The sequence below is a fragment of the Mytilus californianus genome, unplaced genomic scaffold, assembly GCF_021869535.1.
Source record: "Mytilus californianus isolate M0D057914Y unplaced genomic scaffold, xbMytCali1.0.p SCAF_5, whole genome shotgun sequence".
Taxonomy (NCBI): Eukaryota; Metazoa; Mollusca; class Bivalvia; order Mytilida; family Mytilidae; genus Mytilus; species Mytilus californianus.
The window spans coordinates 58,750,107-58,769,475 of NW_026262701.1; the positions used below are offsets into that span (position 1 = coordinate 58,750,107).

At 33.7% G+C, this 19,369-nt stretch overlaps 1 protein-coding gene across 1 annotated transcript; it reads right to left on the bottom strand.

The window, feature by feature from the left end:
- Positions 1-230: 230 nt before the first annotated feature.
- LOC127702068 (neuronal growth regulator 1-like) lies at positions 231-19,030 on the bottom strand. The gene is made up of 5 exons (XM_052206070.1): positions 18,887-19,030; positions 8,226-8,549; positions 7,553-7,822; positions 7,092-7,352; positions 231-553 (listed from the first exon to the last, which is right to left on the bottom strand). Exons 2-5 carry the CDS (start codon positions 8,407-8,409, stop codon positions 231-233), a joined length of 1,038 nt encoding a protein of 345 aa, XP_052062030.1. The 5' UTR covers positions 8,410-8,549; positions 18,887-19,030.
- Between the last annotated feature and the right edge of the window lie 339 nt (positions 19,031-19,369).

Genomic DNA, 19,369 nt, shown 5'->3' on the forward strand with positions numbered 1-19,369 from the left:
GTACACGAACGTAGGGCTTCGTTAGCGTATCGTTCAACTTATTAACCCGCCAACATGCTCAATTTTGAAGAAAAAAAAGTTTTAACTAGGAGATTATTACATATATCTTATGGAACTTATCTATCCGTAGACGGCTGCTGATGTTAATTTCACATCACGGTGTATCTGATAGACAATATTATAAAAACAAACAAAACTTAATAGAATTATTCTAACTATGCAATATGTAATCAATCAATGTGTAATTCAATTAGTTTACCTTCTAATTCAAAAACCACGGTTTTTCCCGATTGAAATTTTCTTCCTTTCTGATCAGGTACACCATTTGAAACTTTACAAATATAGATTCCAATGTCCTGTAATCCAGCATTTCCGATTGATATACGAAGAACAGAATAATCGTTTGGAGAATTCAAAAATCGTATATGTTCATCAAACTCGGATCTATGCTCCAACTGAGTAAACGTGAAATTGTTTGGTACTCCTGATGGACTGCACTCAAAATTAAGAGTCCCATTTGTTAAATTGTATGCAACTGTTACTTGTGGAGGGTCTGTAAAATTACATTTGTGCTTTGTTTACCAAAAATAATTACAACAATTCAGATTGTAATATACATTCAGATTCAACACTTCAATATCAAAAATGGATATTGGACATTCTAATATTTTACTCTGGAAGGGTTTACGCCGAAGTAAACTTTCATTTGTTTAATTTTGAATTGTCCAGAGATAAGATATGCCACAGGACTATGAAGTCGTAAAACAATTTCTCCGTGCGCTTTTGTTTTTTTTTTATTTAAGCTTTTGAATCTAAAATATGTAAATGTGTTAATATTAATAAAAAGAGACGTCCATGAAGATGAAACCCAACGAAACATAAATTAAAAGTAATCTAATTATAACATGCATCTCCCCGAGCAAAGTATTCAATTGATTTGTCTTTTTCGTCTTTTTTTGGGAAAAGTTGAAAATTTACATTTTTTTGTCAAAAATTTTATACAAAAGTGAGATACGTCAAGAAAGAACTGAACAATGAACAGAGAAATATTATATTATAATTGAGAAATTTCAAATTAGAACTGAGAAACATCAACATGGAAGTCGGAAATTTTAACAGCATGTCAGTGTTTCATATATGATGGATAAAAGTTCGTTTAAAGGACACCATAAGCTCGGAGGGTGTATGTAGGAAATCTAAAACTCTATGAAAGTTTATGATCATTTTAATGAGTCAAAAATTACATGTAAATATTACTTAATTGCAACTTTTCATCTACGATTGAGGAAATAGTGCATTGACGATCACAATGATTACATGAAAGCTCTTAAGTACAAATGAGTTATCTTATCTATCAAATTTTATGATTTTTCTTGACATCACACTTCAGGTGTAATACCAACAAATCATAGTACATCACATCCGGTTGCATACGAAAAATGGTCGAAAACAATATTCCTTGGAACTTGACAGTTGTAGGAAATTAATCTTACATTTAATTGCAATTAAAAAGTTCTTAGTCATAAACATATATCTTGGGTATTTCAAAGCATCATTTTTTTTTTATTTGGTGTTGCTATAGAATATTTTGGAAACTTGAGGTTACATGGTTACTAAAGCTTGTACACAGGGAAAAAGGGGAGAAAATTTGATTGGTTAACTTCCAGTGATGGTTATTTTCTTATATGCAATGAAATGTTATGTGGAATTTTGTCTATAGTACTGGACAGGATAAAACTTTACTCATACCAAGTATTTCTTTATTTGATACAAAGATAAATTTTGCACAATTTTTGGAAAAGTGCAAATTTAACAAAGACTAATAGGGGGAAATCAATGGTGGTATTACACCTTAATAAATTTGAAATACCTATTTAAGTGGATAAGACATGAGTGTTTGGAATAATTAAAGACATGAAACAAATGAGAACATGTATATCAAAATAGCCTTAACAATACAACTGCAATAGTGGGAGATAATATGCAAACAATTGTGCAAATCGTGATACAAGCATGAATTTTGGTATAAAGGTTACCTAAATGTTCATTTAAAAGAAACAGCTGCTGGCCATATTAAAAATATCATTTTTGCAAGATGGCCACCGCTCATTTTGCAGATGGCGTCAGTTCAAATTGGCTACATTTCGTGAATCCTTTGAAAACTGTGTTGAAGGTATAATCCAATGCAAATGTTGCTAAAAAAGTAACTTACAGTCCCTAAAGTACGATGAAACAATACATTAATGAAGATAAAATGTAACTTCCGGTTCCAAAATGGCGGCCAAAACGGCAAAAATGTCATTTTTATCCTTCATCCAAGTGTTCAGGACTTGGTACTTGTTGAATGCATATATCCGTTTAAGCCCAACCATGTCCACCTTGATCATGTTGATATTCTGCTCTTTTGGTGTGTTCCAGAAGAGCAACTCTGGTGGGTGGAATGGCATCATAAGACCGCTATTTCCTGATAATCAATTCCAATCGTGGATCGTTAACAGCAAATGTCGATGTTGTTCTGTCATACATGATGCACACAAATGCTTCTGGGATGTCCATGTCTGTGTCTTCGACAAAGTTTGGTCTCATACTCATGCGGGTAAAAATATCCGTTACATCTGGAAACACTTCTCATGTTTGCCAAACTGACTTCTTCCCTTTCCCACGAAATGCCGACACAGTGTCACGTCCATTTAATGCATGGTAAAAAGGAGGAGTATATAAATGAGGACCTAACGAATTTGATATGTCATGTACAGGAAGCTATCGAAAGTCTTTATTCCGTCTGAAATCTATCCACAATTTGTACACACCTAGTCTTTGGAATGCTAAAATTCCTAAAACTATCAGTGTCATTACTACTTAAAATTACTTCATTACAACTATTTACAGCAGCATGCTCAGCATGAACAAATATTATGTCTCTGCTTTTTCGTGATTACAAGGGGACAGCTGGGGAGAATCCGTATTGAAAATGCAAAGAACATTTTTAACTTAAGTAATATTTTTATCAGTTTCTAAAGATTCAATTCTGTCGGCGAGAAACTTGCACAATTACGTTTTTTTTTGTCATCTTCACGGAGAAAACTACTCCAAACCCTTGGCGTTCTACCAGGACGAATAACTTTCTGTCTAGCACCAGCACCTCGCTTTCTTCTCGTCCCGTTCTTTAAACTATGCTTTAAGTAAACGTCTAAAATAATGTCTACTCTTGAATACTTATTGGTGTAAGATATTATGCAAGGCAGTATGACATCATTTGCATTATCATCAAATGTTTTGCCCCACGTGGTGGCCTGGAATTAACCATTGCTGTCCCATCAACGATAAAGGCATCAGAATGTGGATCAGTTGATGGCAAAACACAGACTGATTCAAGTACAACATGTATCCATGAGCTGCGATTTAATACCACTATTTAAAGTGCCACCCTGAGACAAAGACGGTGGAGCAGTTTAGTTTTCATGGTTAAAGAATCTTCCAAGTCACACTGTCTACTTTAACATGAAATGAAAAGTCTAGAAAAGAGATTGCAATCGCTTTTCAGGTTATTTAGCTTTGTTTTTGACGAAGACGTTTCCGGTTTCGTTTTTCGGCTGAATAATGAGAAATGTTCTTTCTATCTGGTCATGAAAAGCAGATTCTCTTTCGTTTAGCAATTGTTTCAAAAAGTCTTCTTATTGTTTGGACCCAATATCTTGGACTTTTTTACATATCTAAACTGCTTCCGGATCAACAATTTCCTTTGGGTCAAGTTTGTGTAAATCAGATGACTCCACTAGAAATAGATTCCTAAACTCATTCATCACTTTGGAAAGCCTTTGAAACTTTTCGAAGAAATCCTTTTTTTGTTCGTAGAGTCTTCGCGGTGACGTTCATCTGTTGTTGACTGACTCAAACCACTAGATCTTTCAAATTCATCTATCAGTCTACTGACGTCTGGTCCAGCTACCACCCATCATCTAAAAGCTGAGGAATATTCGGTTAAACCTATGGCACCAACATCGCCCTTCGCGATTGCATTATTCTGTTCATGTGCTGGTTAATTGCCATATTAGAAAGCAACTTGCTGGTCTTACGTACAGCGAAAGTACCATTTCCAAATTCCATTGCTACCTGTAGGTGATGTTCGTGAAGGGAAGCTATATCTCGAATATTAATCAGTAACCATCGAGCATAATTGACACGATCAAGACCAAAATATTACGGTATCATGCTTGATATGAACTGTTTATAAAGTACGAAATATGACTCACGAAACTAACAATAACAAACATAATTGCAAAACAGAAATCAAAATTAAACCTTTTCTTAAAGTCACTTTAAGCTGGGGTCACACATTCACGACAGCACCATTCCCGATTAAAATTTGTCAAAAGCCTGATCAAGATCCTGTGAATCGTGGCTTGAAATTCAAAATTCAATGTGTATAAACATTTATTTAATCACGACAACAATCAGATATTGTTCAGGAAGCGTCCAAATTCAGCCGTTTCCAGCCGCATTTGTCTCGATTATACGGTTCTCAATCCGATTTTAGTCCGTTTTGTATCTTTAGCATGGCAAAAAACGACCGAATATGTCCAGACAGCGTCCCGATTCTATCGAATGTGATCAGACAGAGATCAGACAGTGACAAGACAGTGAACCGACGCTGAAGGAAGATATCCGTTAGAAAACTGTCGCCATATCCGGGATGATCAGGTACCCTCGGAACGCAATCCTATCACAGTCCGCTGAACCGCATTGCAAACGGCTTTGTCTGGACTCAGTCGTATTGTGTTCTGTATTTGTCGGGACTCTGACGTGGGTATCTTTGCCGAATTTCGTATTAATAACAGGACTGTTCCGGAACGGTTTCGGCAAAAACGGTACGCATTCGCCAAGATCTGGTTGTAATCTGGACTCAATCGGCAAAAAACAGCAATGACAAATTTCTCCAGATCATGCCCTTTCCACAGGACTCCGTCCAGAAAACACAGAATGTTGTCACGATTTTGATCCGATACAGCACAATCTGTCACGACAAAGTCACGATTGTAATCCGACTAGACAAAATCGGCTGAGTCTTCCCGAATGTTACGGGACGCACCTAACTGGGTGCTTGGTACGAACGTATACGACTGCGTTCAGACAATAATAGGACATTCCAGATCATTGAGGATAGTAATCAGACTTGTTCACTTTTCGTGTCTTATCGCTGTCTGATCTCAAACGGGAGTCATAATCGGCACTGTGTGAACGCCGCATTAGAAATATTTGAATTATGGCTTTAACTAAGGGGCAAATCATAAAGTATTTGGTAGACTTAAAAATAAAAGCCGACAATGGACCCCATGCCGTGTTTATTATTGGCAGCGAATTATACCATTGTACCATGGTAGTGCGTGCAAATTGTTCTTTATAATTATATAAATATATTGAACGAATGTAAAGCATAACCTTGAAAAAATGTTATAAAATCAATAAATCATATCATTTTGCGCATGTGCAAAACCCTGAACATGTAAAATATTCATTTCAAGTGTTTACGTCATGTGTAAGGAATGTAACCACCAAACCTGATGATATTTTACCAAAGAAAGTCAAAAACAGTTTACTAGAAAAATAAGTATTTTCGAACTGGACACAATAGCCATTTTAGAGAAAGGCCGTAGCCATCTTGAAAAAATGATATTTTGTTTTGGCAAGTATTTTTTTTCTAAACAAATATATAATTAACATGCTTTGTGCTTATTTTCATGCTTGCGTCATGATTAGCACAATTCTCTCGATTTTGCTTGCTAATATCATCCACTAAAACAGTGTGAGGTCAATTTGAATTCTGAAAAAGCGAAAAACTTTCATTTTAGTTTACCATTACACAATCATTACAATAAAGTCTTTTTTACTACAATATGACTTTCGTATTATATTAAAGATAGAATTCTATTCTTCATTACAAATTATTTTATTTAAATGCTAGTTCTCTAGTAATACAATGAGATATTATTTCCAGGACAATGCAACAATAAAATACACTATAAACAGACCAGAGTATTATTCTACGTTTACAACTTGATTGAGTTTCATTGTAAGGAATTTGAAGTAGGTTTTGCATCTAAAAAGTAGATCATTGAAATGAATAATCACAAAAATAACAATTCATATGTCATTTTCAAAGGTATTCCACAACCGTTTGTAAAAGGAAGTCATACTACGGAAACAGTATGATAATTGTTTTGTAAATTGGCTCAAGATAAATTACATTATTTCTTACGCAGCAAGAATCCTGCAATCATCGGTTAATAACCCGGATGTAAATAACACCCCACCTTTGTTTACCCGGGGTATAAAAATTTGCAAAATTTAAAAAAAAAAAATTGCCAAAAATATATAGAAATTGAAATGTAAAAATAGAAAAAAAAACTAAAAAAAAAAAAAAAATTTAAAAGCAAGTCAAATATTAAATGAATTCAAAAAAGAAAATAAAAAAAAAATACAAATTCCTCGAAAATAAAGAAAAATAAAAGAAAGAAATATTCGACACATGCGCAGCAAAATTGGTGATGATAAAATTTAGTGGAAGTTCTCCATAAGCATTTTTCAATTTTTACATTCCGGTATAGAAAATAGTAAAGGAACGCTGCGCCTCTGGGTGTAAAGTTCTGTACACCCCTGATTACATCAAGATAACTAATATAAATTTTTATGAATCAATAATATTGCAATCTGATTGGTTAATTACCCAGGTATGAATAATAACCCACACCGGTTTATTCGGGGCTAAAAAAAAAATCAACAAATTTTTATTTCCCCATTCCCGAAATTAAAAATAAACTAAAATAGATATTATTTGACAATGCACAGCAATATCTGTGTTGTAGTGGAAGTCCTTCAAAAGCATTTTTTTTATTTCAAACCCCGGTATAAAATGAGGACATGTACAGCAACGCTTCATAAGATATAAATTCGTTATCTTGGTGTAAACAGGGGTGTAAGGAATTTTACATCGGTGGTGAATGAATTTTCCACACCGCTGTAAAATTCTGTACACACCTTAATGTTGTATTGCAATTAAACGCAAAATAAGTACAAGTACAAAATGCACTTACAAACAACTTGGATCTTTATTGTTGAATTAAAAGAGCCTAAATAATTTTCAGCTAGGAAATAATAACGTCCATCATGTTTCCGGTTAATAGGAGACCAAACAAGACAATTCTCGTTTGTCTTATTAAGTCGTAGAATTTCGTCACTAGCCATAGTCCATGTAAAACTCGACTGTGGGTTGCTTTCAACTACACAACATAATTTTGCATTCCTTTCTTCTATCAGATGTTTGGGTTCTAGTTTACAAACACCAGATGGTTTAACTGAAATATAAAAGTTGTCCCCTTTCTTTATGCATCTTTTTTTATCAAAAAATAAAATTACATTACAAGATTTTGTCTTTGTATTATAAATGAGCTGATTATAATAATTGCTAACAAAACTAAAGTAATAATTACTCAATTGACGACATCTCAATAAAGTATTGATTATCATTTAATCAAAATACGTTCAACTGACTTACAATGAACATCTAATCGAGTTTTCTTCACCAAAGGAAACTCCATTATGTAGCTAGACGCTTCACATATAACCGACGCATTGTTGTCAGACTTTTGTGGAGTAAACGTATGTTTTGATCCATTTCCTCTAACCGTGTCATTTATAATCAATGTAAGTTTTTCTTTTGGCCTTCCACCGTGAACCTGGCACAATATACTGATATTTTTACCTTCCACAACTGTCAAATTTCGATTCTCATTGTCAGTGGCGATTGTCAAGTTGGATGGTAGTCCTGTACATAAGAGATAAAATGTAATGCTTTTTAGTTTAGTAAATATGTTTATTTAAATTTAATACATGTAGGTATGTTTTCGATTATTAGACATGAGCAAATTACCTATTAGAATTATTTTCAATGTTCTCTTTTTGTAATTTCTTTTATTGAATACGACATAACTGATGATAGATGTACTTTTTTGATATCTTTAAGAACTTGCTCAAATTTACATCATAAAGAATTAAAGGTTTTTCATTTGTCCATATGTTTGATTTGCATTCGAATCGAGACTGCAGTATAGCAATGTTTTATAAGCGGAGTACAGAAAATGTGTAATTGTTATACTTTAAAAATGCATTCTAGTATGTATAACTGTTACTATTCCTTTTCATAAAAATAATAAAACATAGATACTTACTTTTTATGAAAACGTTAAAAGAGTGAACTTTTAACTTGAAACTCTGGCATATGTATGTACCTTCGTCAATTCTGGAGAAATTTTGTATTTCTAATGAACATTGGTTAGTAATATCGTTACGAATTATTTTTATGTTTGTTTCATTCAACTGAGGATTCAAATCACATCTATCTGTATATGGCATTGTGTCATTTTTGCCTTTTTAGGAAGAAGTAGAAGATCTATTTGGACCAACCCAAGATCCTTCGTTGACCACTATAAAGGTACAATTCAAAATGACAGAGCTTCCTTCATCTGGAAACAAATCTGTATTGATATAATTTCCTGCAAGTAAAACTCGTGAAAGATTAAATTCATCTGTTTAAAAGGACAAATAAAGAAATCAACTTGAACCTTCTTTTCATTCTACTTTTGATAATTATGATAACATAGAATCAACTTGATATGGTATTACGAAACGGTAAGAATTTTATATATACGTATACTATAAATTCACCAATATCTACGTGCTTAAATAGTAGTACAAACAAACATTCAACCGCCCGTAACTGAAATTTGCCTAGGAATTAAACTGTTGTTATAATTGTGTCACAAAAGACAATGTCTTTTCAATGTTTATAATACAGTGAACGCAAGAGCTTTTTTGCTCTAATTTTCCTGTAACTTGAAAACTCTAAAGCCTTGTTTATTTTGTTAGTTGAACCAAACCATTCAAAGTGTGGTATACAATATGTAGGACAAACGGGACGTACATTTTTTAAGGGAACACAGGAGCATATATACCGCTTCCGAAAACCGAAGACGTTTTAAAGTTTGATTAACCAACATTTAAGAAAACATAAAAAGACAAAATATCATTTTATAAAATTCAACCCACTCTAAACTGTCAAAAAACAACAAGGAAAATCATATAAACAGTTTGTAGATTCCCTTAAAATGAATGAACTGTTTTGGATTAAACGACTACAGACAACATATCGCCTCAATCCGAATGTTAATATCATGGGACTAGAGAACATATCTAAAACTCTCTCTAATTGACATCATGAAAATTGATAATTAAAAACTTTACAATAATAGGTCTCTCGCAAACGTATCAATCGAAATCAACGAATTACACATCATACGAGTTGTACACTTGCTTTTTTGATGATCTCTGACCTTAGTTTAATACAATGTTAGACATGAATTATCATGCAAACTTGTTCAAATACCAATTAATGAATAACATCATATTTTCAAGAAGTGTGATCCAATTCCGTTTTTAGTACATTCTATGAATGTACGCTTATTATGACAGCCTTTTGCCAACATAGGCTGTCCCCCCGTATCAATAAAACAACGATCATTAACAGCATTTCTTAAAATTAAATATATTAACAACTGTAATGATTTTATTAATAATATTTTATGACTCTACCATTTAAAACTTCATACCTCCATACGTTGATAACATAGATCCACATATTTCGTATAATACAAAAACCCAGTAGAAGTATAATTTTATTTAGACAGCAGTGATATCAGATGTCAGTGTAGAAAATAATGCTCATGCAATTTGAGACTGTGAAACATCGAATTTTATATATGAACCCTATTGCGATGCTATTACAGGGGACCTAGACATCGGTGAAGATCGAGGTTAAGAGCTTTTAAAAAAGGACCAAACTATTGTCCTCCATCTATAATAAATGTCGTCAGGTCATTAAAGATGTCCTTTCATCCTATTGCAAAAATTGGCGTAAACGGGATATTCGAACATCACATTTTGAAAATATTTAATAAATAAATAAAAGGGTTGATGAGAGGACTACTTCTTGAATTTAAAAAAAAAATCCCGGTACTCTCAAAGCAGTTTGTGTTCGTACCGGCCGACAACGCAGCCAACAATGTGATGGTGGTATGACGTAAATACTACATGGATATATGTGCGCTCCACAGAGAGTCAAATAGTAAACAAATATAAACATTTGTAACCACATCTCAGCTTAAGGCCTCCCCTGCAATTTTACCTTTTATGTTTGTTTGTTTTCCTGACAAATTCTTGTCAATAAAATGTAATTATATGCGACTGTCATACAAGTAAGAGGTTTACTGCTATAAAACCAGGTTTAATCCAACATTTTTTACATACGGAAATGCCTGTACCAAGTCAGGAATATGACAGTTGTTTTCCATTCGTTTGATGTGTTTGAGTTTTTGATTTTGCATTTTGATAAGGACTTTCCGTTTTGAATTTTCCTTAAAGCTCTGTGTTTTTGCTATTTTTCTTTTTTCTCTGAACATCTGATTGCCCATATTATGTATTCCTTTCTAAACTACACAAAAACTCCGTCAGGTATCTTTTCGTCTTGGATTCTAATAAATGTTCTACTATTTTTCAGTGCTTTTTACTAGTTCCCTTACTACTTTCAAAGAACTTATCATTAACTTCTGTAACAAATTATATGAAAATAATGGTATTAATTATTTTTGAAGTGGAAACAAATTCTTTGGATGTTTTAGATCAACTGCGTCTAATTGTTAGTCCTTTCAATTCGATTGATAGTGTTGCCTTTTCTACACTACACTTTAAAACAATCAAACATAATTATTCTTATTTGATTAAAAGGTCCTTTGATTTTCTGTAACTCATTTAAAGCCTTCCGCTGTAGCGGAAAAGGTAAATATGTGAGATTGATTGATTGATTGTTGGTTGCTTAACGTCCAGTGGCAAATATTTCATGCATATTCAGGACGAGAACAAGTTTACAATAAATACAATAGGTAGGTTCTGTAATAGATTAAGGGATTAAGGTCGGAGAAATTTAGACTGGCAAGGGAAATGAGGGTATATTGGATAGGGACAGAAATTTAGCCTTGCAACAGGTCACCTACGGACCCCTCAAAGAGTTGTTGCAAGGGTTCTTAACGTGCAAAGAGCGTGGCACTCTCTTTAGACGAGGCATCGGATTTAACGTCCCCATTCTGACCGGACGTGGCTGCAAATTTGTACATCCCGCACAGCCAAACGGACGCCCCACTTTAGCACGGGTTTTACTGCCGGTCGGAGGAAGACCAATGGTGACCATACTTCTATTCCCCAGTCACCCTTGGGGGGGAAATATGCTAGATATACTCAATGAAAGTGTGAAGAAATGTTTAAAGCTGTAAATATTCTCCATATTTTCGCTTCTCGATAGGTTGTAGGTATTCATTCTTGGTACGAACTGTGCCCCTTTAATAGCAGATGACTCGTTCTTTGTATTTTTATGAATCAAAATGGCCAAACTCATTAAAGATCCGTCTAAATTTCATTTAATTGATCAATTCGACAACACCTGTCGTAAACTTGAGGATTGCTTTTCGTTAAGTAATCAAGGAATTTTCTAAATATACTGCCGGAATTTACCCATTTCACTAACGCCAGTCTATTGTTCGAACAATAGATTAGTTTTCAAAAATTCATTGTCAACCCAACTTAAATAATATTCTAAATTTTAACTGTTAGCTTACAATTTTTTTACCTCTCAGAAACGTCCTACACACTGGGGTTCCAACTTGCAAGCGGGTTTTGTAACAATTGTCTTCGGTCCGTTCATGATACCACTCGAGTACGATTGATGATATTCAAGTATGAATAATGCATACTTTTAAATCACTTATTGATAACGCTGACAATACATATGCACACAAAATATTTAGCTGTCTTATTGAAATTGAGTTTCTTTAATTTATATATATCCAATGATTAAAATAGCTATTTTTATTGGGAGTGGTTTTGTTTCCCCATTGAAAATAACGTTCAACATTCGAGATTTATAAATAAAAACTCAATACAATACAAATTTAACTATGAAAATAAAGCTTTATAATTAAAAATCATAAAAAGATAATGTGAAACAATGTGAATTGGATAAAAAAAGAAAAAAGAAAAAAGAAAGCATAAGTACTTTTATTCTGGATGTCAGGTTTGAACATGGTTTAACGTTCGATTTCGTATTGTGGTGTGTTGAACTGAGCCATTATATGATTGCGACTATTACACCATAAATATAAAACAGTTAAATTAACATCAATTATATTAATTACACTCGTCATGTGTTACAGGTTGCACTGTGAATATAGATAATGTAATTTCCCATAGGAACTCCTTTAAGGGCTAGAACTGTGCCACTTTTACTATGAAGTTTCGTGAAAAAAAATATCCTAGCAAGGAAAGTTCATCTGCACTACTAATTTTTCGAAGGTCAAAACATAGGGTTGTGCGGCATATTTTCAACATGTATGTACCCCGAACTTCTAAGAGTTTAAAGTTATATTAAAATTCTGTACTACCCCTCCCTTAATGGGTCGTCCTCAAAATTCGATTTACCCGCTATCCATGTGTATTTATACTGGTAACATTCCCAAGTTATGTCTCTACGAGACAAAGTATAGAGATCATATATTGGAACCAGTATGTAAACAAAACAAGATATCTATGAATATTATTTATCTCCACAAAAGAGGCGTGGTTTATGAAACAGCTGTCTTTACAAAGTGCAATCTTTCGATTATCTTTTCTATCGTAACAAACGTTAACTTGTGTTCAACTTATTAGTATTATAACTAATGCTATCAATCAAATTATTCTTTGCTTGATTATAATTGGTCCATATAAACATCACCTCAACATTGAACAGACTCTATATATAAGGTCATATGAAACGAGTTTCTTGATGTTTTAATGTTAACGAAATTATTGAACCAATGCATGCATATATACTAAACTAAGTCCTGTATGCACGTTTTTCAATATTAATTACGAATCTATAACGTATCATCGACAAATATTATTTCATTCAGTGATTGTTTATCGCGAGCTAATTACCTTTCGAGTTTGTTGCTGAAGTATACCGGATCGTGACTTTTGTAAACAATCAGCACAGAGCATGTGGAGTACGTGACAAATAAATGAATTGAGAGAAAGCCATGATATTTTTTTCTATGCGTTCCCATTTGTTATTTAAATGTTTCCTCAACAGTAATGAAATGATATGTCGCATACATTTTGTTCTTTAAGAGTTAGATATTACTATTTACCTTCCAGTGCATGTTAGTTTACATTATTTCGTTAGGGGTTTTCTCGAAAATAAAATATTCTATATTCTCTGTAATTAAAAAAAAGTTTTTTGCCCGAGAGAAATAAAGAATACAATTTCTCCGTATCACTAAAATTTGCCGATCTGACTTTCGTAATAAGCGACTTTACGAACACGGCTATTGGCTGGATAAAAAATATCTATGAACAATTGCAGAATCAACATGTACAAGATGAATAAAACTTAAAGTTATATTTAAGTGTCGGATGCCTTAGTATAGATGCGAACAATGGGGATAGAATAATTTTTTTGCTTTTCTCTTTGATATCCTTCGCCTCTTTTTTTTCAGTTTATTAAGAAATAGTTTAATTATTTATTTATTTAAATTAGTTTGCTCCATCATATGGTGTTTAATATTTCGATCACCGTAATATATGTATGACCGGTAAATTATTAAGTCAGTAAGTTGTTCTAGAGCCCCTACAGTTAGATACGATCCATGATAGCTTATCGATCCTTTTAATAAACTGATTATTAAAAAGTTATCTAGTAATCATTGTAAAAATATGTTTTTCAATACTGTTTTAATCGAGATTAATTTGTATTGCTCTACAGTTTTTAAATCAATAAATAAAACAATACGTAGATTTGCACTGCTTTACAGTAATAAACACTACCCGTGTCGATATTTATATTTTTGCATTGCACACGGTTATATTTTCAAGGACTTTCATAACTTCTTTACACTAAATTCATTGGATGTGTATCGATTGATATTTTGTCTTGGATACATGATTTTTTTATTAGTTATTGGCTTAGAACTAGCTTTTAGTAAGTGCGAGTAATCTCATATCTGTACTTTTTGTCAATTGTGATTTAGTAAGTTGGTTAAGTGCTTTGGTTCGATCTTATGAGTCAAGTCATTTTCAGCTGATTTTATAAAGGTTGTTCATATACTGATTTTTATAGTTTGTTCGTATGTTGTGATGTTACACCACTGTTCCATGTTAGAGGGATGGGCGACCGCAAACGTGTGTAACTCCGTCATATTATGTAACTTCTTGTCAAAAGTCACCATCCTGTGATTAATTTGTTGTCGTTTGTTGCTGTTTATCATATTTAATTTCGTTTGTTGTATTCTCAATAAATCAGGCTGTTGGTTCTCTCTTTTGAATTATTTAACATTTTGTTATGTCAAGACGTTTTAAAGCTTGCTATGCGGAATGTGTGTTAGTGTTTCCATTTAGCAAGAGTTATATTACTATTATTTCTTTGGTTATACAGCTGAAGACACTTGTCCTATAATAAGCCGTATAACTTGTTCATTCGAATACCATAGAGGTAATGCGTTATATTCAACCCTATCCATAACCTTACTCTGAAAGAGGGCGTATACTGCTTTACATCTGTCTGTTTTTTCTGTTTGTCGGTGCGTTCTTACGAAATAAAGGTCATGGCATTATTCTCATAATCGACAAATCTGGCCTTACTATCATAAACATTTTCAGTACGATTATCGTACTCAGACTCTGATATCACACCAATCAAAATACTCGATTTTGGAGTTTCAAGCTCATGTTGTTACGAGTACTAAATAGTTTTATGACCGATTGCTTAAAGCGTCCTGCAATTTGGTAACAAGCTTAAATTGAGCTTGCTTTGTCGTGAAACATTTTCAGATCATTTTTCTGTTTACCAAATACTTAATTCGAAGGTACGGTTCAGGAGTAAAAGTTCACTACCTATCTCGTTACATTAAATATGTTATACAGTCCCTCGAAAAAAAAATGAGATTGCTATTTTCCGATGAAACGTAATATAATGGTTTATGTCATATCTTTTTTTATTTGCAAAATACGTAGACAATCCTTTCACTGAATAATTATTGCCGAAAACTATTTGATTATCATACTCGCCGGTTGTATTGTTTAAAACAGGCGGTGCAACTATTTCCCTGTTATCAAAGGGTGTTTAAATCATAAATCAAGACAGTTAAAAAAAATAAGATACAAAAACAGATATAAGTGGGCAAACTAACAACACAACCTGAAAATAAGAAAGACAACACTTCAATTAAAAGACAAATACGACAACAAGACAACCAACAAACGGTCAATATAACAACGTACCAGAAAAAGCAAAGATTGTACATTACGTGCCTCACGAAAAATGAAGGAAGAACTCAATTATTCCGGGGACAATCAATAGTCATACTTCGAAAAAAAAAACGACAATACTATCATAACAGCAAACAAAACATCACCAACCACACCAAACGAGGACGGGCCGAGGGTTAACTCGAGCTAATACCTTTTTACAATCTAACTCAGTGGTATCGGAAGGCATGCATCTAAGGTAAAAACAAGATAACTATGCCGTAGCAAAATGTATCCTGTCGCTGTGTAAATGTAAAATATATTGTCTATACTTTAGACGCTTTACAGACAACATTACCATCATACTTTGGAGCGTCTCTGAATAACTTATAATTCTTTGCAAAGTTTTATTGGCATTATACTGAATTGTTATTCATTCTAGATAATAAGATATCGTGGGCGAAAACATTGTGATTGAAAAGATTGTATAATGGTTGTAAATAAACTCACCATAGATACCAGGACCAAAGTTGTGTACGCCAGGCGCACGTTTAATCTATAAACGATTCATCAGTGATGATCGAATCAAAACAGAATAAAAAAACTAAACAAAAAAAAACGAAGTTGCAAAGCATTGAAGACCAAAATTTCCGAAAGTTTTGCCGAATACCGCTTAAGTAATCTATTCCTTGGGTAGAAAATCCTTAGTATTTCGAAAAATCCAAAGCTTTAATTTGTAAACAGATAATTTATAATTGTTACCATATCAATGATAATTCATGTCAACACAGAAGTGCTGGCTTCTTGGCAGGTTATACCCTCTGGGAGGAAACCTCCACTAGCAAATGTCAAACAAACCACATGAGTGACGATCGAATCAAACGAGTTGCAAAAGGCCAAAAAAAGTACGAAGTTGAAAAGGATTGAGGACCTAAATTCCGAAAGGTTTTGCCATCTTCAACCAGATAATATATTTCTGGGATAGAAAATCCTTAGTGATTCGAATTATTCAAATTTGTGTAATCAATCAATTTATGATTAGAGTTAAATCTATGATAATTCATGTCAACACAGAAGTGCTGACTACTGGGTAGATGGTACTTTCGGGCAGAATTGATCACGATAACCTTTTAGAATTAGATTATTTAAAGGGTCGATAAATTTACACATATCGTATCGAAATTTATGGTCTCGATAAACATGAAAAACCTTCCGTTACAATTAGAATCTGCTTCTCCGTTTGTAATAAGTCTCTTCAACTACAGCCAAACTTTCAAACCAAATCTACTCCCAAGGGTGACTAGGGAATAGAAGTATGGTCACCATTGGTCTTCCTCCGACCGGCAGTAAAACCCTTGCTAAAGTGGGGCGTCCGTTTGGCTGTGCGGGATGTACAAATTTGCAGCCGAGTCCGGTCAGAATGGGGACGTTAAATCCGATGCCTCCTGTAAAGAGAGTGCCACGCTCTTTGCACGCTAAGAACCCTTGCAACAACTCTTTGAGGGGTCCGTAGGTGACCTGTTGCAAGGCTAAATTTCTGTTCCTATCCAATATACCCTCATTTCCCGTGGCATTCTAAATTTCTCCGACCTTAATCCTGGACGCCTCTATTACAGAACCTACCTATTGCATTTATTGTTAATGTGTTCTCGTCCTGAATATGCATGAAATATTTGCCACTGGACGTTAAGCAACCAACAATCAATCAATCAATCAAACCAAATCTTTGTATCTATGAAAGTTTGTAGTGAAGGTTTCAAGTATTTTGTGTTAAAAAATCCTCAAGCAACACGACGGGTGGCAAAGGTGGAACAGGATCTGCCTAACCTGTTGGAGCACTTGAGATCATGCCCGGTTTTTTTATGAGGTTCGTGATTCTTAGTCTGTATTATTCTACTTTTTGTTTTGTATACTGTTTTTGATCTGTTGGTCTTTTTTCGTTTTTTGTCATGGCGTTGTCAGTTTATTTTCGATTATCGGAGTTTGAATGTTCCTTTGGTATCTTTCGCCCGTCCTTGACTGATTACCAGTAATACATAGGTTACGTTCATTGAAATCTTAAAGTAACTACAGGCACTGGCATAGCGAATGAGTTGGAATAGATAAACACCGTAAGATAGAGCCAAAGCAACTTCACCATCCAAAAAAGGAAAGTTATTAATAGGGAATGACATATCGACCCTTTTGTCTTAAAAATCTGTGTAAAATTTCCTAGTGGTTTTGAAGTTTGGTTGTATCTCTCGAAAACTTATTAGAAACGGGATAGCACATTCTAATTTGTACGATAATGTTGTTTACCGAGCCCGTACATATAAATATGATCCTTTCAATAAAACTTATTCTAAAAGTTATCAATTTAATACTGTAATTAGATCTTTGAATATTGTTGTATCTGAATAAATATTGATTTGGTATCAATAAGATCGAACCCAACTTAAAAGTATTGTTATACACATATGTACATTGACTGACCTACAATCTGTCGACACCTATATTTTGGCATTGTGCAAGATCATGTTTTTTTTATTAGTTGTTATTGGCTTTGAACTAGCTGTCTGTAACTGCGAGTACTCTCAAATCTGTACTTACTGTCTTTTTTTGCTGTGGGGATGTATAAATACTCTGCCACGTCTGGTCTGTGGTTTTGTTACTTAATTTTGTGTTTTGAATCGATCTGATGGGTTTAGCCTTCTTAACTGATTTTTGTAGTTTATTCATATGTTGTGCTGTTACACCACTGTCTCAGGTAAGGGGATGGGCGCCCGCAAACATGTTTAACCCCGCCACACTGTTTGTGTCTGTCTCAAGTCAAGACCTGTTATTCAGTAGTTGTCGTTTGTTGCTGTTTATCATTTTTGTTTATAGTTCATTGTTCTGTACATAAATAAGGCCGTTAGTTTTCTCGTTTGAAATGTTTTAAATTTGTCATTCACGGTGACATATAGTTGTTAACGTCTATGTCATTTGGTCTCTCGTGGAGTTGTCTCGTTGGCAACCATACCCCCCCCCCCCCCCTATCTTCTTTTTTATATAGTTGCTTACATCCACTTTATTTGAACTTTGGTGGATTGTTGTCTGGTTGGCAATCATACCACATCTCTTTATTTTTCATATATTCATAAAGATCACATTTTTACATCCATCATTTATAAAATTACCCTTTGTTAACATATAGATATTGATTGCTTGTGTTTTTTAAAAGAACGCGTATTACAATTGGACAGTTTCGTTGCATCTATTTGTTGTCGAGAATGTGATGTTAAATGTTTTGTGGTATGTAATTCACCACACATCTACTTTTTTAATTGCATGAATTGTTTAGTTATTTATGATGCATGCATAGCAGGAGACCCCTATCCTGTTGACACACCGGTATCGCTCCTTTTGAAGTCCATGCAATCCCTTCAACTTTTATTTGTTAATTTGATTTGTATCTTCTGAATCGATTTATGGGATATGAACATTGATAAACTACTATTGCCTAAATTTATGATATGTTTACCTAATACATATCCTGCAACTACAGCGAGTGAAGATGCAAAAACCAAGCTCCAGTGTATCATGTTGAACACAAATGGTCAGCATAATACTCAGAACATATCCACACGGTATGCTTTGTACGTATCCAGTCTGTTTTCCGTAAAATACGACAAACCTCTGCAGGGAGAGAAGAAAATAAATGCAATTTTCATTGTATATAGCAGTCAGCGGAAACACTTTCTACTTCAAATGTTAAACGGAAATCCGTTTCAGAATCATTCGTATTATTAGCTGTTTAATGGAATAAGTCTTTATGACATAGAATACGTATAATGTGTGTTTGTGATTCTGCGTGAATGTGTTGACAGATCTTTGATAATCTATATTTTCTACTTTTTCTAGACGGGACAGCATGAAGCTTGACATATATTGTATATACTTGTCCATTTGTCTATTTAAGTCCTGAAGGCGATCCTCTAAATGTTCCGTTTTTTTAGTCTCAATG